The 26,625-nt window shown below is 36.9% G+C and overlaps 2 protein-coding genes across 2 annotated transcripts in view; one reads left to right on the top strand and one right to left on the bottom strand.

Moving 5' to 3' along the window:
• LOC136814452 (uncharacterized) overlaps positions 1-26,625 on the top strand; it is a 792,139-nt gene that overhangs the window by 574,169 nt on the left and 191,345 nt on the right. The gene's annotated exons all lie outside the window — the stretch shown is intronic.
• LOC136814478 (uncharacterized) lies at positions 7,009-25,358 on the bottom strand. Its single transcript, XM_067071032.1, has 21 exons — positions 25,205-25,358; positions 24,462-24,761; positions 23,994-24,293; positions 23,000-23,257; positions 22,540-22,839; positions 21,851-22,126; positions 21,313-21,645; positions 20,899-21,174; positions 20,484-20,771; positions 19,642-19,968; positions 19,036-19,311; positions 18,543-18,830; positions 18,104-18,397; positions 14,996-17,596; positions 12,066-12,377; positions 11,748-11,783; positions 10,948-11,259; positions 10,128-10,427; positions 9,510-9,803; positions 8,767-9,084; positions 7,009-7,821 (listed from the first exon to the last, which is right to left on the bottom strand). Exons 1-21 carry the CDS (start codon positions 25,356-25,358, stop codon positions 7,229-7,231), a joined length of 8,436 nt encoding a protein of 2,811 aa, XP_066927133.1. The 3' UTR covers positions 7,009-7,228.

Genomic DNA, 26,625 nt, shown 5'->3' with positions numbered 1-26,625 from the left:
GATATAAGAGATCTACCTTCTGTTAAGACCTTTAAGAATGCAATTTTAAAATTTTTGAGACCCAAACAATCTCGTGTTTTTGATGTTTTTGACAATCAAGGTGTGGTCTTTCTAAATCGACTTCGGGTAAGGTTCAGTCATCTCCAATGAACACAAATTTAGACATGGTTTTCGTGATACTTTAGACCCTTTTGTGGTTGTCGAACTAACTTAGTTGAAAATACTCAGCACTTTTTTCTGCACTGCTCTATATATTCCCATGCGAGAAAATCTCTATTCGACAAACTACAAGACTAAGAACTACAAGTTTTCCTCCCACTAAACCCTTCTTATTTTTGTCGGCTTTTATTATACGGTGATGAAAGCTTGACTTTAATTTAAAATCAAGCTAAATTTCTTTCTGTCGTTGAATATATCCATAAATCTGGAAGTTGCAGTGGTGCGTTATTTTAGTCTGCTACAACCATAGCTCTCTCCACGTCACACCTTGTTTTACTTTTTCCTTTCTTCATAGTCTTACCTCTGGCGATATAACTTAAGTTTCTTAACTTAAGTAGTATTTTGTAGTATATGTTCGTAGTGCACCCACAGATCTGTAAAGCCCGAAGGGCTAGATTTGCGGCTTTTATCGAAAAGTGAAGCCTAGGTTTAGAAGGATTTCCTACCAAAGTCACGTGACTAAAATATGCAATTTCACCGGTTTGAGAGATGTGAAATAGCGTTTGCCGCCTACTTATTTTGATCTCGCGCTCCGAAAACAGTTGAAATGCTAGATCCTATCCATCGGCACGAAATTTAAAAAGTCAAATTTTTGCTTCACTTTTTTTTTGCTGGAGAAAGCTTAAAGTTACCTATCTAGCCCTTCGGGCTTTACAGATATCGGTGAGTGCACCCTTTGTTTATGTTTCAATAAAGAAAAAATTGAGAAAATACCAAATTTTGAGGTAAAATTTGAGAAATTTCAACAAGGGCAAAAAATTTCGAAACATTGCACTATAAGGGTTGATTTTCAGCCAAATTTTTCCTGCACTGTAAGGGTCCGACTTTTGAGACCTGATTTTTGGTTACTTCGAGCAAAATAAGAGGCCTTCTCTTTGACAGCTGAAAATATTCTTAAAAATTAATAAACGGGGGTTGGGCGTTTATCTGGAACCTAAGAGTATATATTATATATTATACTCAACTTGATAAAGACAACCGTCGAAACGTCGCATACACAACTGTGTTTTTTATGTTCACTTATATATTATACTATATATTAAAGTCTATTCACGATAAGTGTGCACTCTTTTTTCTTTTACCTATAACTTTTGAAGGAATTCGTCAATCTTAATAAATTTGGTATCGTTGGAGAGATATTAGTGAGTGGAACAATTTGAAATAAAAAAATCTTTAAAAAAATTTTAAAAATGAAGATGAAAATGAAGAAGAAAAAAATGAAGATCTTGTAGAAAAGTGCTACAACTTTCAATTTCACTGGAGAGATTTCTTGATCTTAGGAGATCATCACTGTGGAAAAATTTTATTAAAATATTTATTCAATATAAAGTTATGGTACAAAGTTAATAAGTGATTGACCCCAAAAAACAGCAAAAAACTGCAGAAAACAGCGTTTTTAGACGTCAATCAGCTTATAACTTTGTTTGATATCTTTTAACTGAATGATTATTTTTGAGAATTTTTTTCACAGTCATGACGTTCGATGATTAAGGATTTACTTCAGTGAAAATGATAGTTATAGCACTTTTCTACAAGATCTTCATTTTTTTCTTCTTCATTTTCATCTTCATTTTTATAATCTTTTTAAAGATTTTTTTATTTCAAATTGTTCCACTCACTAATATCTTTCCAATGATACCAAATTTATAAAAATTGAAGAATTCCTTCAAAAGTTATAGGTAAATGAAAAAAGAGTGCACACTTATCGTGAATAGACTTTATATCTATCGTTGAAAAACGTCCCTGAATCAAGTTAAGGGCTGTCAAAAAGGAACCAAGTCAAACACACAATTTTTCGAAATTCACGCGAACCCAATTTTTATAAAAACATTTTTAGGGAAGATTTCGGGGAAATCAGAAATCGGAAATATCCAAAAATTCGATGTAAAATTCACGCATTCATGCAGGAAATCTTCGACATTCTTACATTTACACAAAGAAAAAGTGGATTTTCAAGTTCATAAATTCTGGGCAACAAAAAAGCCCATATACGGATTCATGACAACTATTGGGTCCCTGTAACAATGTCCGATTGTGAATTTTTTATCCAACCAAATTTCATTAGAAAAACAACATTGAATAATTATGCAATTATAGCAAGCTAATGATTTATTGAAATAATTTCGAAATGAAATTGTCTGATGACTTTTGAACAGAAACATAAAATAAACGTTTATTAATTTGTAAGTAAGTTTATTATGGTCATTACGGTCATTACTGATGATCGTAAAATTCTAAAATTAAATGAAACGCTAAATTTCCTCCACTTTCAGTTTCCAAAATAACATGTTGTTCAGTTGCATAACTTTATACTCATGCTGATGTCGTAACTATAGAGAAAGGAGTAGGACTGGCCTGGATATCCAGACCGTAAACTATTACACCGTCTAGTTTTTTCAGATAATGTTTCTGGTTTACGGTCTGGTCCAACTAACTCCTCTGCAGGGATATCTGTCCCTGCATATGCGAGTGTATCTAATTGGTCAATACGCGCCCAGTCACTGAACAGAATTTTCGCAGGGTTTTCGATATTTTTCGATGCGTGCGCATAATTTATGGAAAAAAGCTGACATTGCAAAATAAGCTAAACAAATAAAAATGAAAACACAGGTTCATTTCTAAACAAAATGGCTGATGAAAAGGAGCCTGTATGAATGTGGCTGGCGTTTGGATGTAGTTTAAAGTAGTTTTGAAAGGCTTTTGAGTTTGTAAAAGAGGTTTTATAGTAAGTAATTATGTGTGTCTGCCTGGGTTTCCAAAGTTTTGAGATTCTGTCAATAAGGGTTCACTCGCAGACTGTGTCATTCAAACTTTGTATTTTGAAGTAAGGCTTTCTTTTCTGAAATTTTGAGTCTGGATACCCAGTAGAGTAGGATATGAATTTTTGCCGTAATTTTAAATACAGTCAAATGTTATTATTTTTCAACAGTAGTAATGATCAGTATGTTTCAATAGACGATATCGGCTTAACATGAAAACTCAGATTTGATCCCCGAGAATTCCCCACAATGCTTTGCGCGGAAAAAAGTTCACGGTGAAATATTTTCCACTCAAAGCATTGTGGGGAATTCTCGGGGATCAAATCTGAGTTTTCATGTTAAGCCGATATCGTCTATTGAAAGTCATTCTTCCATTATCAGTAGAGACTGAGAAGAAAGAGGAACATTGTTCAGGAAAACAGCCAACGGATTTTCGATAAACACCACTCATAGAAAATAACAAAATGCGTAGGATTTAATAATGACGAAAGTTGGAACATTGATGTCTCATACATTAGTTCTATTTATACTGAGACGTTTAATTTGTCTGAGACGAGCAATTTAGAAAATAAGCATTATGGAGGAGTGTACTTTCCATTCATGTTTCAATAAATAGGATCTCCTCCAAAGATCACATTTTACAAACTACTCGTCTCAGACTATTTTTCCGTCTCAGTATAAATTGAACTATTTATTACGGAAATCAACCATTCAAAATTTGACTAATGAAGGCCAAATAAGAAAGTGTTATTAAGGGGCCCACACTTTCTTATTTGGCCTTCATTAAGTTGTTGTCGTTTTCTCACCTTAGGCTATAAGGATGGCCATAATATTTATTCCCAGCCAAACTTTTAAAACCACAAGTAGTTTTCAAGCCCGGGTGGGGGGGGGTACTTAGGCAAATGGAGGGTACGGTATGTGCCACCCTTAAGGGTACCTTTTTTGGATTTCCAAAGTCCCACTAAGGGTCGGAAAAATAAGAAAATTTGAACTTTCTACCCCCTGAAAGATCGAAATTTGGTCAAAATTGGTCAAATTTGTCCCCCTAAGGGTCGTAAAATTCCCAAAATTTTCCTTTATTTTCTCCTTTTTAGTCCCGGTAAGGGTCCAAAGTTCGAAAGTCGGGCGGCGCCCCCCCCGTCAGCTCGCAACCCTAGTGCACCCCCGGGTTTTCAAGTGCCTTAACTTAGGATTGGAAATAAAAGTAGAGTTTCAACGTGAAACTTAAGACCTAAAGGACAAAAGATTTTTGGAAAACCGAAAAATGATGTTGATTTCAAATCTGTGTTCAGATTTTTTGTATCTTTCTTGGATAAAAAGTTACAGCCTTTTGAAGTAGGCCTAAAACAACCAAAAATGACCAAAAAACATGACCAACTTCACAGTGCTGTAACTTTTTATATAGGAATGATAAGAAAAATCTGGACACAGATTTAAAATAAAACAGTAGAAAAAATCGACATATTTTTCTATTTTTCAAAAAAGAATTTATCTTTAGATTATTTTCCTCTAGGAAATATCCTTCCAAAGGTGTGTATCTTTCTAGCATAGCATAGTCTTCACATTAGAAATTATTAATTAACAAGTGATTGTCTTGACAAAATTACAAGCATGAAACAATCATCAACTGCGGGAGAGAAAACCAATTGTGCTATAGCCAGAAGCCGTTTAAAAACACCTTATAAATTACTTTATAATAATATGTTGCAAAAATATTATATTCAACACATAAACAGCCTGTCTACCTAAACTTCAACCGCATTTCTAAACGACCACACCTAACTTTTGAGCGTAACTAAAGGAAAATCAACAAGATCAACAGAGTTGTGTAATTTCTGTACACGTTCAGACCTAGACGTTTAGCGAAAGCATCCACCGAAGGGGGACTTCAAAATATCTGTTCTGAAGTAAAAATTTCTCCCTTGGAAAACGAGGAACTGTTCTTAATTTCGGAGAAATCCTTCCAGCTGGCAAATCAGAACAGATATTTGTTAATTTTAGGTCGGTTGCTGCTTCTGGTTTAGAGGGTCAGTAAACGCGGGAAAGTAAATATGCGCAGAGTCAGGGCGTCAGGGTGGTTTACGGGAAAATAGTGGCGGTAGAGTTTTGGAACAACTGTAAACACCTCCGCCACTGCTTACTCCGCCCCGGGCTAATCACCATTTTCAAATTTATCCCACCTCCTCAACTATTCCCTTTTTTAGTCTTGTGTAGACGATAAGATCGTTTAGTTTTGACCTAATACTACGTTAACTAGACCTTGTATAGAGCCAATGAATTTTATAAACTCTGGACTAAGCTATATATCCACCATCTTTGATCAGAGAGCTTTCCCAAAGTTGTACCTGCAAAGAAGCCATTGCTGTGTTAAAATCATAGATTTATAGAGCCCGAACGGCTGGATATCGTGCTTTTGCTGAAAAGTGTGCGTCAAGGTTAGGTAGGAAATCCTACCTAAATCACGTGACATTACAATAGAATTTCAGCGCTTGACCAATCAGAAGCTTCGCGGGTTTTCGAAAACAATAGCAGAAACATTTTTTGCGATTTTCATTTTTTTTTGCTTGGAAGAGCTCAAAGCATTCCATCTAGCCCTTCGGGCTATTTAAATCTATGGTTAAAACTTTGCTAACGTCGTGGCGTTCTAAAAATCTAGATCACTAAAGAGGCAAGTCCAGACCTTTGTGTACCATGAAATCCTTTTTTCACTGAAATTTGAATGAGGTCAACCATTCCCATCTCAAAAGCTTGCTTAGCAAAAAATTGATAACGATCGTGGTTTTGAGGCCAATTCGCACCTTTGTAAGAAATCAAATCAGGAGGATGCTGGCAAACTAAAATAGGCTTTAGATTAGACGGTCCTCTCTTCGCCCTGCCTATTCTAATTTTAAATTGATTAAAATGGGCAATGGCTGTCTAGAGTTGTCATTGCCCTCTTTTGACAACAGTGTAATGAGTTCTTTCAATATTTTCCAAGTAAAGATTTTAACGGTCGCCTTTCTGTCTATTTTATGCCTACTCAAATCATTAGAATAGACCACCTGTAAGTACTTTATATCCGAATGTTGATGAATAGGAAATACACGCGCTCATTCAATCATGGTCTACACGTGATGACTTATCATTAAAATGCCGCCAAAGAATTAACGATTTAAGTAAAGCTTCTTAGTATTAACATGTTAACATACTTGACGTAACACGTTCACTACCGGCTACGAGTATAATGGTCAAAATGGCAAAGGTATTTAGAATAGCCATAAATATTTATGCGAAGTATTTTAGGTGTACAAACTTTGACGAGCAGAAACTCTCGCAAAGTCGAAAAATTGCGAAATTTACGACATTTAATTTCGCGAATCAAGATACAAAATAGAAAATGGAGCAAATACTTCTTTTAACAGGCTAAAACAGGCTAAAAAAAAAGAGCCATAAATGTATATGTTACCTTTTAATCCAAGTTTGAAATTTTACAGATTTTTTTGTTTTATCAAGAGCTGTACGCCAAAATTTGCAATTTTGAAAAGTGTGCCTATTTTGGTTTAAAATACAATAATTGATCAAAACAGAGGCCACTGTAGCCGTATATAATTAAACTTTTAAGAGGTGTAGAGGCCCCAATAGAGCCTTGTTTAAAAAAATGATATGTTGATTTAATTATATTCAAAATTGGTGTCAAAATTATATTTCAAAGCACAAAAAATATACATTCAATAACCTAAACTTTTTTTGCTACATTTTCGTTTTTGGAAGATATACAAAATATGAATCGGAATAAATACAGCTTAATAGTACATTGTGCCTTGCACGTTTTTTTGTATCAAAGTATGTAAAACACAAGTCTTTAAAGCAAAAAAATCTTAAGAACATTCTAAGAAGATTTTAAGGCTTTGTATACTCTAAACCCTTTAGAAAATTGTACGTAATGACAATAAGAACATTTATAAGCTTTAAGAACATCTAGAGGGTTCGAAAATTTTGAAGTTCTTATAAAAAACATGCATGTTATTATCTTCATTCGTTTTTTATACTTTATGACTTAAAAAAGGGGGCTTGGATTAGATTGTTCTTTATTTCTTTATAAAGTTTTGATAAGGTTGAGCCTGGCATTTTTGTGCAGTGCAAAAGCTTATGTCAAAGTTAGTGCTGAAATCCAATATAGATGAGCGGTACACCGCTATTTACTATCACTTTCCAAAGGGTTCACCGACGTAATGTTAATCATCCTTAAGTTTCATTTGAGTGTAAGGCTCTCAACACACGTCATCAGTGAGCGCTTCTATGAAAGAATTTGAGTATAATTGTTCATATTTTGTAATAATATGGACTCTATCTTTCGACCCCGTCAAAGTGGTCAGCATTTTCTCATCGGGATCAACCACGCCATACAAACCAATTGCTATGATCTTGACATTCTTGTTCAAAAGTCCTTGCGAAGCTTGGGAGGCCAGTCTCAGTTTCTCTTTTGTTACATCTCCATCGTTCTGTCGTCCGTCTGTGATGAGGAGCACCATTTTGGTAGCCCCATCACGTGTACCATATTGGGTTCCATATAATCGTGTGTCGGCCATTTTGAACGCGAGATCGAGACGCGTGCGATAGCCGTAGAATGGTATTTGATCGATGTCTTCATTGAATAATAGATGTTCTTGGTGTGCATTGAAAGGTACATGTAGATGCGCTTCTTCACTAAATGAGATGACACCGATATGCGTTGAGTTGGGACCCAAATGGTAGTAATCAGCGAACGTTTTGATGAATTCTTTGGCGTGTGAATATCCACCACGCATTGTTCCCGATGAATCAAGGAGAATCGCAACATCTAAAATGTCACCGCAACGTTGACCTGAAAGGGAGCGCAATGGACACGGTGGTCAAAATAGGCTTTTTTATTACCACTTACTTAATGACTTAAATCCATTATCCTGTTCTTTATCATTCTTATAGCCTTAGAATAATTTTTTTTGCCCTTAATATTTTTCACACTATTTTCCAAAAAAAATCAAAAAGTTTTTTGAAAAAAAAGTCATCACGTGACCGAAAAATACGTCATCAAAATTTAAACGAAAATATGAAGTTGGTATCATGCTTAAAGCAACATTTCCAAACGATAGATCTCGACGAGTAGTGCTTAAAAATGGGGTCACTTTTAATTTCAGCTTTTGTTTAACTCAAGAAATTTAGAATTAAAGGTATGACCTTATATATGGTAAAAAAACGAATTGCAGAGTTTAAACTGTATGTTCCGATATACTTAAAAGCTGAAAACTGACATGAAAGGTATGGTTAAAAGGAAAGTTTCTATCTTGAGACTTACTGAATTAGGGCCTTTAATTTTCTGCTAGGTCTGATTTTTTACCAAAGACGGGGGTAAAAATGAGGGTTTCCCGTTTTAGAAAATCGGGAAATCGGGAAATCTAAAAATCTTCAAGACAAAAATTTTTATTTTATTATTTTGAATTTACTTACCAAGTTTGAAGGCATTTTGATGATTCTACAAGGCTCTGTAAACCTAAACATAATTCGTTGTGTGACGTCACAGGCTTAGTCTATGTGGGCAAAATACAGCTACTTTTTACCACCGTGGGATTGTTCGAAAAGGATTTGCAGAATATTTGTTATAAGAGCCTGGAATAGAACTATAGAACAAAGCATAATTTTGCGAATCGACTGTTCGGCGGGGGCCTATTAGAGAGTTGAAAAATTTGTTATTTCATGTCAATTTCACATTTTGGTATGTCGTTAAATTCGAATTTATTCGACTCTTGTGAACATTTATATTGTCACATACCAGTTTCCTGGACTTCTCCAAAGTTCAAAGTCCAAAGTGAAACCAAGGAATTTTCTTTTGGTTGTGCTTCTAACGTCATCTGACCGTTGATTGTTCCCAATTGATCGGTTCCTTGTTTATACACCCTGAACACCAATTGTGGTGGCTCAGTGTAAGATTTCACGGAAATTGTGTAGCGTTGTTTCTGCCCTGGTTCAATATTGGCTGATTTCTGAACCCCATTTTCCGTCCATTTAACAGTGAGCGGCACTTGAGCAATATTCTTTAATTTGAAAGCCAATTGGTATTCGGTCGGCTGACTCACTCGTTGTGGAGAATCTGAAAGAAATTGAAAAAAACAAATCCATTATTTGGTAAAAATTAACGGTAAGAGAGAGGGAACTCGTTTTTTCAAAATTATCGTTCAAATGAAGTAATTTTTTCTTTAAAATAAGATACCTGGTCATGGGAAATACTCTACAACTGGCTATTGATATTCCTCGAGTGTTCAAGGAACTAAGAAATTTATTCAGTAAAAATAGCAGAGAATGATCAAACTTAAGACTTTTCAAGTTGAGGGGACCATGATTTTCGAATAAATCACAAAGGATGTATACAGGAGTTGGAACTTAAAGGAATTAATTTTTATTCATTGAGATTCATTCACTCATTCATTCATTCATTCAGATTGAGGTTCTTGGAAATGTAAATAAAATAACAGAATTTGTAGGATGTTGGTCTATATGATTGACGATGATACCTACCCAAGTTACCAATCAATATGGAATGTCTTCTTCGGTAAGGGGACCATTGAACATTGTAACTCATTTGACCGTAAATTGGTGCTGGTTTTGCACTCCTCTGGAAAGTGGCAGACACCGGGAAAACAACAGGTCGGGAGGAACTGACCAGACTGGTATCGTAATACATGCTACCATGAGGGGGTACCACCATGGTCCTGTCTTGGTCTCCTTCCCTCCATTTCATAATGACAGGTTCAGGATACAGATTGGTGACGTCATAACCCATAAAGTATGTACGCATGCGTAATGCTTGAGCTGTCAAGAAAGAATTGTGAATCGGTTATAAGAAATAGAACCTGAACTAGGAAACAGTAGAAATGAAATTAAAACTTTAGAGTGAGATAAAAGACTAATAACAACCCTTTAGCGACTGGATCGTTTTTTCTAAGTATTCTCAAAAATAGGAAAGGTCCGACTTTAAACAACTATATCTCCGAAACTAGAAGGAATCAGGAGCTCGTTGTTTCGTTCGTTCGTTCAATTGCTATTGACTGTTTTGCTGTACTCAAGAGCTTAAGAAGAAAGACAACTTTGAAGATTGTTAGTGCGAAAACTAATGGTATAAATGGAAAAACTCACAGTCCGATTCAACATAAACTGTCCTTAGTCTCATTTTCTCGAAGATTTCGAAACTTGCATATTCATCACCGTTCAAGAGAACTCGCTCATTGGTTGCCGGGTTGAAAGCTTCGACTCTTAGATTTGGTGCACTGGACCCATCTTTTGGGACGAACATGACGCCGTAAAATTGAGCCGATGATAGGGGACGGACGTATTGTTTTCTTTGTATGCTATTTTCGTTCCATTTGAAGAGAACACCATGTGACGCCATATTGATGAATTGAATGCCGTAACGATAGTAACGAACTTCTCTTTGACCTATGGACACAAAATGAAACCGAATATATTGCTAAAATTCCTTAAAGGCATGTACACCTTTTCGTCTAACGAATTTCTTAGAGATTTAAATATAAGCTTATAAGAATATATAAGCTTCAACTTGATTATTATTGGCCCATGGACAGTCACGTGATGCATTTAAAACCAATACGATTTGATAATGTTGTGGGAAATAAACACTATGGTTAAACTCAACCGAAAAAGATATGCTTACTGAGCAAAAAATCAATTTTTGGTGACTAAAACTGAGCTGACGAGCTGACCAGTATGTGCCACCCGACTTTGGAACCTTGAGGGCGACATGCAACCGTATTCTGCATATTTGCTTAAATACCCCCCCCCCCCGGGGGTAAAACCACTCTGTTCTCGGCCAATTCTGACTAAAGGAAATTAATTTAAATCTCCGGGAAATGAACAAACATGTTTTGCATACAAAGAGCTATATATTTAAAAAAGAAAAACCCTAGGTTGAATTGTAAAAGGTTAAAATAAAACTTACGCTCGTGTTCGATGAAGAGGAAATGTTTTCTTTTGGTACGTTGTAAGCGAACAGCATCTAAGCTTTTGTAGCCATCAATTAGCGGTATATAAAAACGACCGTCATAGTATATTTTCTCGACGGAAAGAAAAATCCAAGGCGCTACTTGCGATTTCGATCGAACAACGTAAGTGTATTCGCGGAAGCTTTTAGCCGGGATACTGAGATAACGGCGACGTGAAGATCCAGGCTCGTTCCAATATAAACGTGTGTTACGTTCACCACGGTTCCAAACGTGAAGCGAAAGGAAGTACGGGAACCCGTCGGCGTTTTCTATTAAGGAAAGGTTGAGTTAAAAGTCGTATCATATAAGGTTGTCTATCTACCGGAATCATCAACTTCATTTCTAGACTGGAGTATATAGACTATAGTCCGTGTAATACAGTAATATAAGTGTTGTATGATAATAAGATAATTGTAACGGGATAACATCAGCATGCACAAATTACAATTTTACCCCTTCCATTATTTTTTGCTTATTTTCTACTATGCTTTAATTAATCGTCTAGCATACTAGACTACTTCATCTCTGAATCGAACGTCAACGTTTTTACGCTAGAAACAGCCAGAAACTATTGATATTGATTCATAGCAGGCATGTGAAGAAACGGAAAAAGTTTGTAATGATAGTAAGGATGCTGTTTTTGTGCATACTTTATATCACTTTTAATCCAAAAACGACAAGGGTCAACGAAAAAAGATCACAGAGAGTGAATTTCTCTGCATAGAGACTTATTTGTTTCAAAAAGAAGGAACCCTACCTGGCAATTGAGGATTATCGTAGATCTTTTTCGGAACTGAAAAACGATAGGAGTACAAGTTAATATTCAGAAATGACGTGAACAATAAAAAAGACTTCTTAAGGTCTCATCTCATTTCTTAAGGTCTAATCCATTTCCCTACTAGTAGTTTTAGCAGCTTCTTGAATAAATCAAATCTAAAAAGTTCTACGGTATTTAAACAATGGAAAATTATGCGTTACAAAAGTTGCATTACTTTGTAGATATCTGTGGAGTTATTGCAGTTAACATAAAATGATGAACCAAAGAAATGGAGGTATAAAAAGCAAAATTGCCTACTTGTATTTCCAACAGTCAATTGTTCTGTAGAGAATTTACTAGATGGTTGCCATAGGAACATGCTGCCATGATTAGCAATGGTTAGATGGCGGAGATCGACAGTATCACAAATCCTGAATTGTACCGACATTGGGAACTTTGCAATGCGATTGAATGGGAGATAGAACCATTGGTGGTACAAAGCGGGGATAATGAGTTGTTGCCAAGGACCATCTGAACCAGCTTGTTTATATTGAAGTTCGATCGGATTTTGGTTGTTATTTTTGACTTGAAGATGAAGATAATATGTGTCTTGTGGGGTATCCAAGGCTGCTGGTAAGGAAATAAAATTCATGATTTAGTTTATATAACATAACCAACTGTAATATTGTTACAAGAGTGTAAATGAAATTACCAATTAAATTGTTGGACGTAAACAATCCCGTGCTGTTGAAAACATGTCACGGACTTACTTCTCTGTGTGAACGGAGAAGAAAAGCCCGACTTGATTTCTTAAAGGAACCCAACTCAAATGCTGTAAAACAAACCTATTCTGGCCTAAATAAGGAAGTCAAAGCAGCGGTCAAAAAGTTAAAAGCTGATAACGTCAAAATTAACAAACTTGATGATGATTTCAGAAGGAACGACAGTCACAACCTCTTCAAAACTGTTAGAAAACTAGAAGGACTACCCAAAAAATCACTTAACATAGTCAAGGACGCAAACGGAGCTAAACAGACCGATCCCGATACTGTTCTGAAACTATGGAAAGAACACTTTCAATGTCACTTAAATACATCCTTTCCACGTGATGATTCCGCTATCGATTCAATAAACATTGATGAACAAATTCCTACACAAATTGAGCCCATCTATACTGACGAAATCGTAAACGCCCTCAAGAGAATGAAAAATAAAAAATCACCAGGCGTTGACCAAATCACCACTGAAGTACTCCGTGCTGGAGGTGACAGTATGGTTGCAATGCTGAGGAAAATTTTCGATAAGATACTCGAGCAAACAAAGACACCCAGTCATTTCACAAAAATGATTGTAACGCCTGTCTTCAAAAAAGGAGACAAACTATTAAGGGAAAACTACAGAGCTATCGCATTACTCTCAATCCCCGGGAAAGTTTTTCTGACAATCCTACTCAAGAGAATGCAGGAGAGTACAGATAACCGACTCAGAGAAACTTAATATGGTTTCCACTCAGGGTGTGGTACTATAGATGTAATCTTCATTGTTAGGCAGTTGATTGAAAAAGCCAAAGAAAGAAATATCCCTTTAAAATTTCACAATCATAGACTTCAAAGCTGCTTTCGACACAGTCTGGAGGAAAGCACTTTGGAAAATGTTAAGATCGATTGGCGTCGATCAAAATATTGTGAGCATCATAGAGAATATGTATGACCTAACTGTATGTGCTATTCAAATTGATGGGAAATTAACTGAGTGGTTTTCAGTCAACGTTGGTGTCCGCCAAGGATGTATATTGTCTCCCACGCTCTTCAATGTATTTCTGGAATATGTTATGGATGAAGTGAAGAGCCTTCTAGGTGAGCTAGAATTTGATGATACGCTATCAACTGATGTACCATATGCGGATGACACTACTCTCATCGCTATGATATTTGATAAACTTAAAATTCCTACAAATGAGCTTGATTCTGCCTTTAAAAAATGGGGCCTAAAAGTCAACGTCAAAAAAATTTAAATTGCTATCAAATGAGACTGACTCATTATTCATTGATGGAGAAGAAGTTGAACACGTTGCCAAATTCATCTTTCTCGGATCTGTTGTGCCTGAAGTCAGCGATGATGTGTTAAGAAGAATATCCCTAGCCACAGCTGCCTTTGGTAAACTAAAGAAAAATGTATGGTCAAGAAACGACTTATCTCTACGAATCAAATCGAGACTCTTCTACGCACTCATCATACCAATAGCAATATATGCCTGTGAAACTTAGCCTTTAAAGAAAAAAGAAATGGCAAAACTTTCCATTCTTCCAAAACGACTGCCTCAGAATCATGGCTGGGAAACGCAGAATCGACAGAACAAAAATAGTAGATTTAAAGCGTACTCTTGGTGTCAAGATGGATATCCTTGAAATGATCAAAAGGAGGAGAATGAACTGGTTTGGTCACATCGCAAAAAGAGACCCCAATATCAACTGTGTGCACAAGGCTTATAATAAGCGTGATTTTAAGGAAAAAAGACCCCGGGGACGTCCCCCAAAAAGATGGAGCGATATAATCCGAGAAGACACAGGGATCCCACTTCTTACTGCTGAGCGCCGTGCCCGTGACAGAGAAAAGTGGAAAAAGTTTGTCTCCAAGAAGTGTGCAAAGATCCCCGTGGGATTATGCACTTAAGTCAAGTAAGTCAAGAGTGTAAAAAAAAAGAATATTGATACAGGGATGTAAAGCATTCCAATGGGGCCACGGCTCCACTTTGAAAGTGATAGGGCCACGATGTAATGACTAAGGAGGCGCAACCATGGTTGGGGCGGACGGGCGAAAATTTTTGAATTTTAGCCCTTCTATTTCGCCCTGAATTAGGCTTGATTACTAAATTTTCTTTTTGCTTTGAAAAAATGTGGTCGGTCAAGGCCCGACTACCCCCTCCCGCTGCAGCGGCGCCTGAGTGTAACTCTAAAGTCATCGCCTGAAGGACAAAAATAATGGATTGTTACGACACTGATGAACCACATAGAGCATTCAATGGTTTTGATAGAGGGGCGTTATACTGAGAATATTTTAAGTCTATGCATGATCTTGATAAAGAGACCTTGATACAACAAAAATGGCAATGAACACAATCACTTATATCTATAATCTATAAGTGCAAATCTGCAAAGCACATCGAGACAGGGGTGCATCTCAAAGGGTATTTATAAAGAGCCGTATGGTGTAAATTATGACATTGATACAGGGGTATTGAGTTATACCTTTTTCTGCGATGACAATTCTCTCGACATTCGGTTTTTCAGTTGGTTGGATGAAAAGTCGTTGCCGGTTGTTAAGCCTCAAAATTTCTCGGTTCACCGAATCGTAAGCCATGAACTGTACTTGGCCTGTCTGTTGTAAGGGGAACGAAATTTTAATTTGTTTGTTTTGTTGACCTGCATTGATTCGTCGGAAGTTGGTACTTCTTTCGAAATCGATTTCTCCACTGTGAGACCAATACAATGTAACATCATTGTTGACGTAATTTGTGACGTCAAAACGGAGGAAATTTTGACGTGTCGGTTCTAAATCGGCACTGATGACGGCCCGTTGTGCCGTATCAATATCGTAAACAGGGTTTGCAGTGAATGCTTTTTTGTTGTTAATGTATATCGGAATACGTCTGTCCCTAGTTGGTCGATAACACGAGATCGCGATAGGTCCTGGTTTCTCAGATTGTGGGTTTTCATTGCGAATGACCAACTTGGAGCTAGATTTTCCACTGAGTTGTCGATAACCTCGGGTTCCTCGGGTCGAAAGCCAGGTGAGTATAATTGGATAGAGTTCAATATTTTCAACCTGTATGACGTAATAGATTTTTAGCCCAGATATGACCAAATTAAGCGTCATTAGTCCTTGAGAATTTGGTTTCCCGTTTCTCGGATTGAACACATATTTAGGTTTCTGGTTGACAGCTAAATACCGCCTGGCTAAGAATGCACTGAACTCGTGCTCGGAATCGTCACTTGGATTGTTTATCATAATTTCAGATCGAACCGCGTTAGCTTTCACATTGTATTTTTGCCTTTTATCACCAACTTGGTGTTGCAATTCAACATCTACGTTCAGATTGTTTGTGACGTAAACGACAAACCGCGCAATATCTTGAACAACCGGTATTTCTTTTCCAACATTGATAACCGTAGCTTCATCGTCGTTAAGAGACGGGAGAACGTCAACATAATCTTTTCCATTGACGTAAAGCGGTGTCCCGTCCTTCATAAAGACATATATTTTAATGGGTTGTTTTGGACCGAGAACGAGATCAAACAATGGTGTGTTTATGATGTATTTGAATCTCAATGCTGGTACATCAGAGCGAGTTGTTTCTTTGGGAGATTTCAAAACAATATCAACATCTGTGTTTCGTTCATTGTTGACAATTAGACGATAGAAATAATCATAAAGAGCGATTTCCCCAGAAATTACAACATTTGTGGCGTACTTTGCAGAGGGCGTTGGGCGGATAACCAATTCTTGACGTCGATTCAAATAAACGTAGTTATTAGTATTGACGTCATTTCCAGATAACGTGACGGGAGCATCCGAGTTGAAAGATAAAACTGTCTCGCCGTTGAAGTTTGGTTGGATAGCAAAAACGCGTTGCCACGATCCTTCGGTCCATTTTAAAGCGACATTATTGGTGTGATTATTGGTCAGCCATAATTTGATGGAATATTCGCGAGAAATGGGTCGTTCTGTTCCAATACTATACCGAGCAATCAAATTATCCGGAGGCACTACGACACTGTCTTTTCCATTGATTTTCGTTGGAGTATCATCGAATTGATTGACAGCGGTGAAAGTGATTCCACTTGTTGGGATGGCTCTTAAAGCAATACGGAAGTTGATATCTTCACCAGCCCGGATAGTCTGCATAATTCCACCCGGTACTCCCTTGATGGCGACATCCGAAGGTAAACTGTTATTGAAAATAATGGTTTTATACGGATAGTCGATGATAAACGGTTTATAGTGTGGAAGGCGAATGTTGATGACACGATTCGAGTTTATCAAAGCTTTTTCACCGTCAACATCTTGCACTCGAAGAAGAATGCTTTGACTGCGGAAACCACCGGTAAGGCTGACCGGAACACGGTAATTTGTTGATTTAGCCGGAACAATGGTAGTTTCGCGATTACCGAATGTTTGCCATGTGACTTGCATATCCTCGTTGGTTGGGTTGTTAAAAAGCATTGTTTCCTTACGAATGGTCACTTGTCGGGAAATGTAGATCTTGTAAAACGTCGGTCTCTTCTGACTTACGGCGTTGACTGGGAATGATTTTTGGTCGTTGGTGTATAATTGTTGTTTGGTACCATTCACGTAAGACGTTAACGTAATTTCGCTGGGTTGTTCGTAAGCCTCCACGTTTGCGAAGACCACGTAATTGAAGGAAAACGCAGGGATGATACGGGAGTGCGTTATTACGCCTTCGCGTGAAGGTAAATCCCATTTCAAAACGGCTGTCTTGTCATCTAAATTATCGACCATAAGTCTGAAATAATACAAACGACGGCTGATTGGCTCTCCGATAGTTAATATGTCGCCATGGTAATTTGGGGTCAAGTGATTAGGGTCAAAGGTCAAACGCTCGTTGACGTAAAGCAACTGAGAAGTGCTATTCACTTCAGTAAATGCTCGGCATTGAAGCATCTGTCCTCGTTTCAATAAGAACCGTTTTGTGATTGGATAACGATCAACGTTGCTAGGTACCCGGATGGTTTCAGTTATTTGACCATCAATGAGCCATTGGATAGTGGTCGGTCGACCCAGTCCACTTTGGTCGGTGATGTAAAGGCGGTAGAAATAGATGGATGGCTCTATAGTAAAAAAGAAGAACACGTGGATTTTTAAAAATGTCTGGGAGTGTAAAACCATTTTTAGCTACGTCTAAAATGTTTCGAAACGGTAAAACAAGCTCAAGTACCAGGGGGGGGGGTCGGTAGTAAAATCTCAGACATATATGAGTAGTAAAAAAAGGATTTTTACGAATTTTTACATACCACCACCCAGAATCTTGGAAAAGATATTTTACTACCCTGATAGTAAAAGTTTTTGGGACAATTTGTCATGGAGACCACCTATTTTTTGGTTGCTTTCTGACTGATTTTACAAAAAAAAACTAAAGTCTTTTTTATATTGACAAAAAATTTCTAGAATTTTTTGCTTGCAGCAAACAACTTTCCGACAGAAAACCGTAGTAAACGTCATTATGTCTGAGATTTTACTACCGACCCCCCCCCCTGCAAGTACAAGTTATTCAAATTTAACATTGACATTTAGAGAAGCTGCTACTAAATTTTTATGATAGGAAACAAAAGCGATACCTTGTGTCAAACTTATTTCTTGGGGTGGCGATGTTTCTGCTGTGTTACCACTTAAAGAAGGATTAAAGCTAAATTCTCGTGCACCGTTTACCAGTAGACTGTTGCTTGTTCCAGCTTCAAAGGCGGTCAAAATGATCTTATTGTTGTTAGCAACGGGTTGATTGATGGTTACTCTATCTCCTGGTTGAACATACAGTACGTTTTTGACGCCATCTTGTTCCCAAAGGAGATTGATGGGAACTGGAAGTTTGTTGACAGCGTTCAAGACCATGCGGTAAGGTATTCTAATTTCATCTATAAAAGAAAAGAACAATAAAGTTTGAAAAGAAAATGATGTCACAATCACCATTTAAAAAAATAAAACGAAGCCCTACTTTCGTACTAAATAGCTTGTCTAACCTCTATAGTATTCTAATTGAAAAAACACCGTTCTTTTCACCTGCACTCAACTCCACCATTCTGTAACTTGGCACACGATTCGCACGCGTAGCAAACGTTCTTTGTCCGTTCAAGATAACGCGTGATCGATCGTTATTCCTTTGTGCCGTAAAACTGAAATCTTTCGAAGCATCCTCCCGTCTAATATGCATTCGGAGAAAGACGAGTGAATTTGCAGGTATTTTAGTAATGTAGCCGATGCCACGCCATTGCCAGAACAAATTGATGTCATTTGGAAGAATGTTTTTCATCATCAGGTAGATGTAATACGGTTTTTCGTCGCTAAACTCTACAAAAAATGAAATAAATTTTTTTAGTATTAGTACAGATCATATCTACAGATGATAATATAGGAATAATTTTTGTAGCTGGTGTTCTCTTTTCTATTTTGATTTAGATTTAGGAAGATTATATGGCTTTTCCATCAACTACTATTGTCATTCCTAGACTATTAATCCGATTCAATTCCTGATGTTTGACTTCAGTTTTCATACCTCTTCCAGTTTGTACAAAAACACGATTTTTTCCCGAAGGTTGCAAATCATCCAAACTGAAGAAATTCTGTCCATTGATGTAAACTGGTCTACCATCTTTAGTTGTAGCTTGCATTCTAATTGGTTGATCACCTTTGGTTACCAGAGCAACACCTCTGTCATTGGATGGAATTGTGGTGGATTTTTTCTCTCCATTTTCAATCCAGTGAACGATAATTTCTTCGTTCAAATTATTTCGGACGTCCACATCAACTTGTTGTTCTTTTGGCACTAGTTCTGAAAATGAATCATTCCGATGGTTAACGTTCAATAAGCAGCAATGACTGTTGCACCTATGCATTCATAATTCAAGAATATTTTTAAGAGAATTTAAAGCCAAAAATGTTAATGTTAAATCAAACCATGTTACAGGAAGTCACATACCCTTTATACTGAAGATTGAACTCTGACATAAACTGTCATAGCATATTTGCAGTCGAATCTCTCTAATTGGAACCTCTATTATTAGTATACTCCTTGTAATCTTTCTCTAATTCGAAGGAAATTTTGGTCTTTTGAAAATCGAATTATAGAGAGATTCGAATGTAACTCATATAATCAGCTTACCAGGTCTTTCGATAACAACGTATTCAAATTGGTCAACAGATCTTGGTCTCAAAGTCATTGAAGGTCTTCCATTCACTCTTAGCATCTGGTCCAAATGGAAAGCTTGGGCCACCATATTCTCAACACCATTAGGGAATTGGATGTAAGCCCTTCGTGTAGACTTGGCATAGATGAGAACAGGAGCAATTCGAATGCTTCGATCTGATGGAACGTGGAATTTGATCAAAACATGTTTATTCTCACGGTTGACGAAATGAATGGATATGAAACGTGGTTTGTTTGTAGTCGAGGGACTTTTTGGTGATTTCTCTTCGTCTTTCGTTGAATCTGGATCTAAAAAAGTGGAGAATGAAATCTACAATGTGGCGATGAAAAAATTTTCGTTATAAGAAAATGAACTCCATTTACTCTCCTAGTTCTTCGCACTCAATACTGAATACTCGTATAATATACTCGTAGTAGAGGGGTCAAAATACTGGCAGTATTTAAACTGTACTTCAAATTGCCATAAATTTTGAAACAGAAAGTTTTGCTTGCTTTTCTTAGCATTTCCAAATTCTACGTGAAATTTGTGTTCCCTGTGCGGGTTCGAGTTACATAGACTCTGTAAACTGTAAAGTACTATAAACTGTATTTGAAGCAACACTGGTGCCACAGAACCTCTGAAAGTAAAACTTGCGAAGTAATTCTAAGAGTTCGGAAGTGAACGTGTTAACCTTTAAAGGACCATATTATTTATCACTTACAGAAAGTAGAGAACATTTGAGGAGACCAGGAGACAACTGTCTTCGATAATGGCGGCAAGACCCAAGTTGGTTTGTGTTGAAAAGATGGAATATTACCTGAGGCAAAGATTGTTTTTGGCGTATTGTCGCTCATTTGATCTCTCGCTATCACAAGGGGCATCTGGTAGACATCCTCTCCACCAAGCATGACTGGTTTATTGGAAGAGCTCAACACGGCTGATAGTGAAATTCGTTGTGTATCTTTTGGCAAGTAGCAATAAAACATCTTGTTTCCACCAGCAGGGATGTTTGTTGATTTTCGAATGTCTTTCAATAACCAACGAATTGTGATCGGTTTGTTCAGCGTGTTGGAAATCTGGAAACTAGTCAGTCTACCGTCGATTGCTACAAAAAAAAACAAGGTTAGATATGATTGAAATAGGAGTTGAAAGTGGCAAGAATTTCTTCATGCAATCGAATCTTTACTATGCTAATAAACTTGAACTCATTTTAAGGGGAGTTGAAATCTTACGTTTTTTGGTCAAGAAGATCATGGCATAAACATCTTTGGAGAATGGGATTTGGGAAGATTGTCCACGACCGTTGATATCTAACAATTGTTTGGTCGCTATTGACAACCGTTCATATTGTGAATACATTGGATATTCGAATGCAATCAATCGATTTGAATTTCCATCAACAGTGAAAGGGACTTTCTCTCCGTTTCGCGTGTACGTCATTTTTGCTGATTCAGCATTTTTGTTGAAAACGTCTAGTTCGATTTGACGGTAGCCGTAAATGTGTTGAGCTAAATCGAAAAGAAAGTGAATAAGATATCTTTAAGTTCCTATGATGCAGGATTATATTTTTCAAAGATCATGGGAAATTTGAAAAGTTTTTGCAAGGTACTGAATGGTATTCATTGAAAGTGAAGATAGAGCCTTACTTTTTTCATCAATATCGAAGGCTTTAGTTACACGATAAACATTTTCACCGACCAATTGGTAAGGTAAGTCAAGCTTTCGTTTCCCGCCAATTAACAGCTGGTTTCCAGTCTCCTCGTCAAAGAACTGGAAACTAGTTTCCTTCTCAATGACGTCATCAGTGATAGCCAATCGAACGAGGATATCTTGGAGGAGATGTTTTGAGTTGGGTTGAACGATAGTTGATTGTTGGCGGTTATCAATTTTGCTGACGATGCGTAAAGGTGATGATCTCTTGTTGTTGAAAGTGAGTTTCAAGTGAAGAACTGCTTGGTCCGCCCATCCTGTCTCTGAACCTTTGGGAATAAGAAAATGATTGAATTTTTTGAAACATTGTATGTATATTTCTATTAAAATCGAAATCATCTTTCTTGATTACTATAAGCCGTTACTTATGAAATAGATGATTTGGCCTCAAATTCTGGAAAGCCACAAATTTGTTCAATTTTCAATAAATTCCACAAATTATCAATGTCACACCATGAAAATTTGTTTACTTACTTTTTTGACCGATGTAGAGAGCTTTACGTTTTGAACCTTCAGTTCCATCAAGGTTGAGATAGACCGTACCATAAAAACCATTCATAAATTCTTTCCCTCCATTCGTATTTGTAACTTCGAATTGTAATCGAGTATCACCTGCAACTCGTTGTACTTTTCTCTCTACGTACGAACGCGCGGGAATACGCCACGACTGTGAAGCGAGGCGAACGTTGACGGCATATGGTAAGGTGTTGATGAAAGCCAGATTAGCAAAACCGAGGTTGACTGGCGATTCTGAAAAATAGAAAATGCTACCATGAGTATCACACAGTTAACTCTGAAATTTCACCTGTGAGGACGGGCTATAAGAACTTTATCGCGCATGTCTCAATGAGATTAGTCGTTAGCAAAGCCAAGGTTGACTGGTGATTCTGAATAATAGGAGAATCAGAGTTAAGTATGTTAAGAACTTTATCGCGCATGTCTCAATGATATTACTATTAAAAGAATCAAAATAATTTCCAATGTGTATAAATCCCTAATAAGTAAAAGAATGTCACTTTTTATTTGGTCAGGTTAAAAAAAACAGCAGCGTTGCATGGGTGGCGGCACCACTATAGTAGTTCCAGACAAACCAGTACATGCCAAAAAGTTGCATGTGGAGCTAAAGTGTGTTTAGGCGAACCGATAAAAAATTGTAAATTTACGTGGTCTAATAACAAAATCGTTATTTTTGATATCATCCAGAGTTGACGGCTCAATCACGAACGAATCTTGACCATTCAGCGATATCTCTCTTCCAGTATTTGTATCGATCACTTTGAATCGGATATTATTCAGTTTCTTTGCCGATACCACAATATCCCGGTATAAATACACATCGCCTGGTCCGATAATTGTGTCTTCCGCATTTTGGCCTATCCACTTAACGGCGATTGGTTGAGAATTATGATTTTTGAAAAGAACGTTGAAGAAATATGGACGATCTGATGGACTGAATTCGGTGTCTAGAAAGTGAAGAAAATGTGTCATTCGTTTAGGACATTGAAATTTACCTGGAGCCATTAATATGTGAAACGAAAAGGATATATTTAGATTTAAACACTTTCCAAACAGCTTAAGTTAAAATTATCAATGCCACTTTTGCAGAAAAGAGAAAATACTAACCTTTAGAATGGATGATAAAATTCATGGATTTCAATTTATTGGAAAACAATCTCAACCCATCAGCACCATTGATAAAAAGTTGTTTTTCTCCATTTTCATCTCTCGCTCTCAATTGTATAGTTTCACCCAAAAAGTTGTCCAATTTAATTTGTTTGTAGAATTTGGGTGGAATAGTGATATAAGGTTTATTGTTGATGAAGATTTGTGAAGGATTGTCCAATGTGTTAACAAATGAAAAGATGGTATCTTTGAACGTTTCTATTGGTGGAGAAGAAAAATGTGACAGTTTTCATTGGTTAAAAGGTTGTAGTTTCTATTACAGATAAAATGGAAACAGAATGAACAGAAAACAAGAAATCTTAAGATAAAAGACAATTTGTTTTCAGCTCTATTTGCCATAGAAGCATTAACAGTGCCAATGTCACAGCTATTTTGAACCCTCTTTTTGAAATTTCAAAAGGTTATAGTTTCCATTGGAAATTTTTTAGCAACATTAGTCTACACTAGTTTAATCACACGATTTGATCTAGGTCGACTTTCTACATTTACGTTTTCGCATACTCAATTTGAAGGGAAAAAGGGGAAAGAGAGGAAAAATCAAGCAGGGAAACGATACAAATAGGTGAAACAGAAAAACTAGATAATTATTGCTCATCCTAACCGTATGTAATTTGTTTTGTAATATATAGTAGTATACTATACATCATGTTACGACCCCACAACTCTATAATATGTATAATGTTTGTTGGAATACCATCTGACTAACCTTATGTCTGATGTAATTTGTTTTGTAATATATAGTAGTATACTATACATCATGTTACGACCCCATAACTCTATAATATGTATAATGTTTGTTGGAATACCGTCTGAATCCGAACTGACGTGTATCAAAAAGGCCGACAATTTCGCTTGCCATACATTACAAGCTTATGTGCATATACCCTACAACTTATACAAACAATTTGAAAATGCCGAGGATATTTTATTGTACCTTTTTGATCGTTAGAGCGCGTGATCCTGATCGGCACAACTCGTTGCTTGGAAGTCGGCATAATCTGGAAAATATTTTGATCATTCAGTGAGACAGGTACCAAGTCTACATTTGTGGCCGTCACAAGAACTGGGTGCGGACGCGGGGTTGTGAGACTGTACATCATTCGAGACATGACGTAATGAGTTTGCTGTGGCGACATATTGATGATTTGGTTATGGAATTTGACAATTGTTGGTTCGTTTCGGCGATTCATGAGTTTAGCAATGGCGAAGTAAGAAACGTGTGACGTCACTTCCCCTGAAAAAATGATCAAATATGCAAAGAAAAATTAACTCTAATATTTGTCATATTTTTTTCTGAAGTTAAAAACCCTCGAAGCAGCAAGGGTTTTTGAGCAGAATCTTGAAAATCCTTGGAAATTAGATCATCTAACGGGAAGTTCCTGACTAAAAAATGCTGGATTACCGTAATCCTGAATGATGATTGTGATTGGCTTCAGATACGAATGATAGTTTAGCAGCACATGATCACTTTCTCCGTTAATTTTCATCAAATTTCCGACATCTTGATCGATCACTTTGAAATAACGCGCGTTTGGTTTAGTGTCCGTGGAAACGACGAATAATTTGTGTTTCGTTTGACCGGGTTTCAGGGTGATGGTGGTAATTTCACCATTTAACGGGCTGGCCATGTATACGGTATTCGACCATTTGTTTTGAATGGTGAGATCAAGGTAGTAAGTGGTCGGTGCGTACTCTGAACCAGCTAGATAAATAAATTCAGATTTTAAGCTATATTATCTTCACTGATGGAGACACGTTTTCGTATTATTGTAGGGTACAGTGGTACAGTTTTGGCCATTTCGTGCAAAAAAAACTTGGAGGGTCCGTTAAGTTAATTGAATGTCCGCCTTTTGGAAACTTTTTTATGAGGATTTGACTAAAATATGGCTGGGGAAAATAGAATTATCCGCTAATCAAAGGTCTGCTTTTTAGAGTGCCCGTTATTTGGAGGTTTCACTGTATTGTCACATATTGACAATAGAGAGTACGGACTTACAGGCATATCACAAAGGTAATAAGGGAATGTATATCAGTATCAAAAATACCTAGAGCCATCGTACAAATCGTCGATAAAAGATGCTTGTAAGATAAGTCTAGTGGCTAATTTACACAAACCAATGCGAATTTGAGAATGTGAAGTATTACCTTCGCTATTGAGGAATATCGGAATAGCTTGACGAATTTGAGAGGGTACGATATGAAATGTGTCTTTCCCGTTGATATAAATCGGACGCCCATCCGCCATCTTGCCAGTGACGTAATGCATAAATGGGAACAATTCGTAAGAGAGTGAAACCATGGCGTTTAATTTCCGTTGTCCGCTCTTGAAATCGATTTCGTTAAGGGTTCGACCAGTGATGTCTTTGATGAATAAACGACCAGATTGACCAATTAGAGAAGTGATAGTAAGCTTGATATAACTTGATCGTTGAACGGTGATTTTATCTGAAAGAAGCCGAAAAGAGAAATTTTGATTTTCGCAGGATAACAGTTAAGAGATGACCTTGATAAACTATCAAAAGCGAGGTCCAAAAGCAGAGGCAAATTAATATACTAATCATAAAGTAAATCAGGCCTTATAAGAATAAATATTTGCTGTAAAGTGAATTTTATTCCAGAATTGAAGACTTGATATCACTTACTGGCATTTTCAATGAGAACGGTAAAGTCTTGTCTGTACGGTTGATGGTTGACGTAAATATGATCTTCACCATTCGGTAAGGTAATTAACAAACCGGTTTCTCTCTCTATAAATTGAAACTTGGATGAACTGGTCAAATCTTCTGGTTTTGAAGAAAGATAGAGAAATTCTGTCTTTTTCGAAACATCAATGCTATATTCTTTGATAACGGAAGGTTTTTCACCAGAGCTTACGATGGTTTGTTTGGCGATGATTTCTTTGTTCCATTTATTGTTAACAATAAACGCAATGACCGAAATCTTCGAATCTGAAAAAAGATAAATATTCTTAGAAAGACTTCTTAAATCAACATTATTTTCAAAATTGTACAGAAATACCAAACAATTCTGAGATCAACAAACTGCTGGTTTGTCAACTTACAGAAGGGAGACTTTGTATGTGGAGTGGTGTCATTGCTGGCGCGTAAAACCCACGTTTTTCAGGTAACATTGTTGATATTGATAAGTTAGCGCAAGCACAAGGTGGTGTCTGATAGATTTTCTATATCCCAGAATAGGCAACTACTTCGAAAGACCCCTGCAAGAAAACGTCAAACGAGCCTTCTTTTCCAACAACGACGGCGTCATTTAAACATCAGACGAACGTTAGAACAACGCTCACTAGACTAATAAACCACACCGTGGTATTTCGCTTTAGCTTACACTTACCCACGATCAGTACGTTCACTTGATACAAAATACAAATGGCTTTCCAAACGAACGATAATTTACCTCTTTATAACTCTTTATAAGTACTATTCCACCAGTTTATGTGTCTCAGGACAGACACTTATCAGGCTACGTAATGCACTGTTCGAAACTAGCCTGGTTTATATAACTCTTTATATAACAGTATTTCCACGTTTCTGTGTCACAAGAAAGGCAGA

Source organism: Clytia hemisphaerica, unplaced genomic scaffold, assembly GCF_902728285.1.
Source record: "Clytia hemisphaerica strain Z4C2 unplaced genomic scaffold, Clytia hemisphaerica genome assembly, whole genome shotgun sequence".
Taxonomy (NCBI): Eukaryota; Metazoa; Cnidaria; class Hydrozoa; order Leptothecata; family Clytiidae; genus Clytia; species Clytia hemisphaerica.
This window is presented reverse-complemented; position numbering and strand designations above follow the sequence as displayed.

Excerpts from the sequence above, each read along its gene's own strand:
- LOC136814478 (XM_067071032.1), bottom strand. The coding sequence starts at position 25,358 with ATGGTTTCACTCTCTTACGAATTGTTCCCATTTATGCATTACGTCACT. Across the intron at positions 22,127-22,539 it reads CGATTTTGTTATTAGACCAC|AATCGCCAGTCAACCTCGGT; the intron begins GTAAATTTACAA and ends TCTATTTTTCAG. Across the intron at positions 7,822-8,766 it reads TGGAGAAGTCCAGGAAACTG|GTCAACGTTGCGGTGACATT; the intron begins GTATGTGACAAT and ends GCTCCCTTTCAG.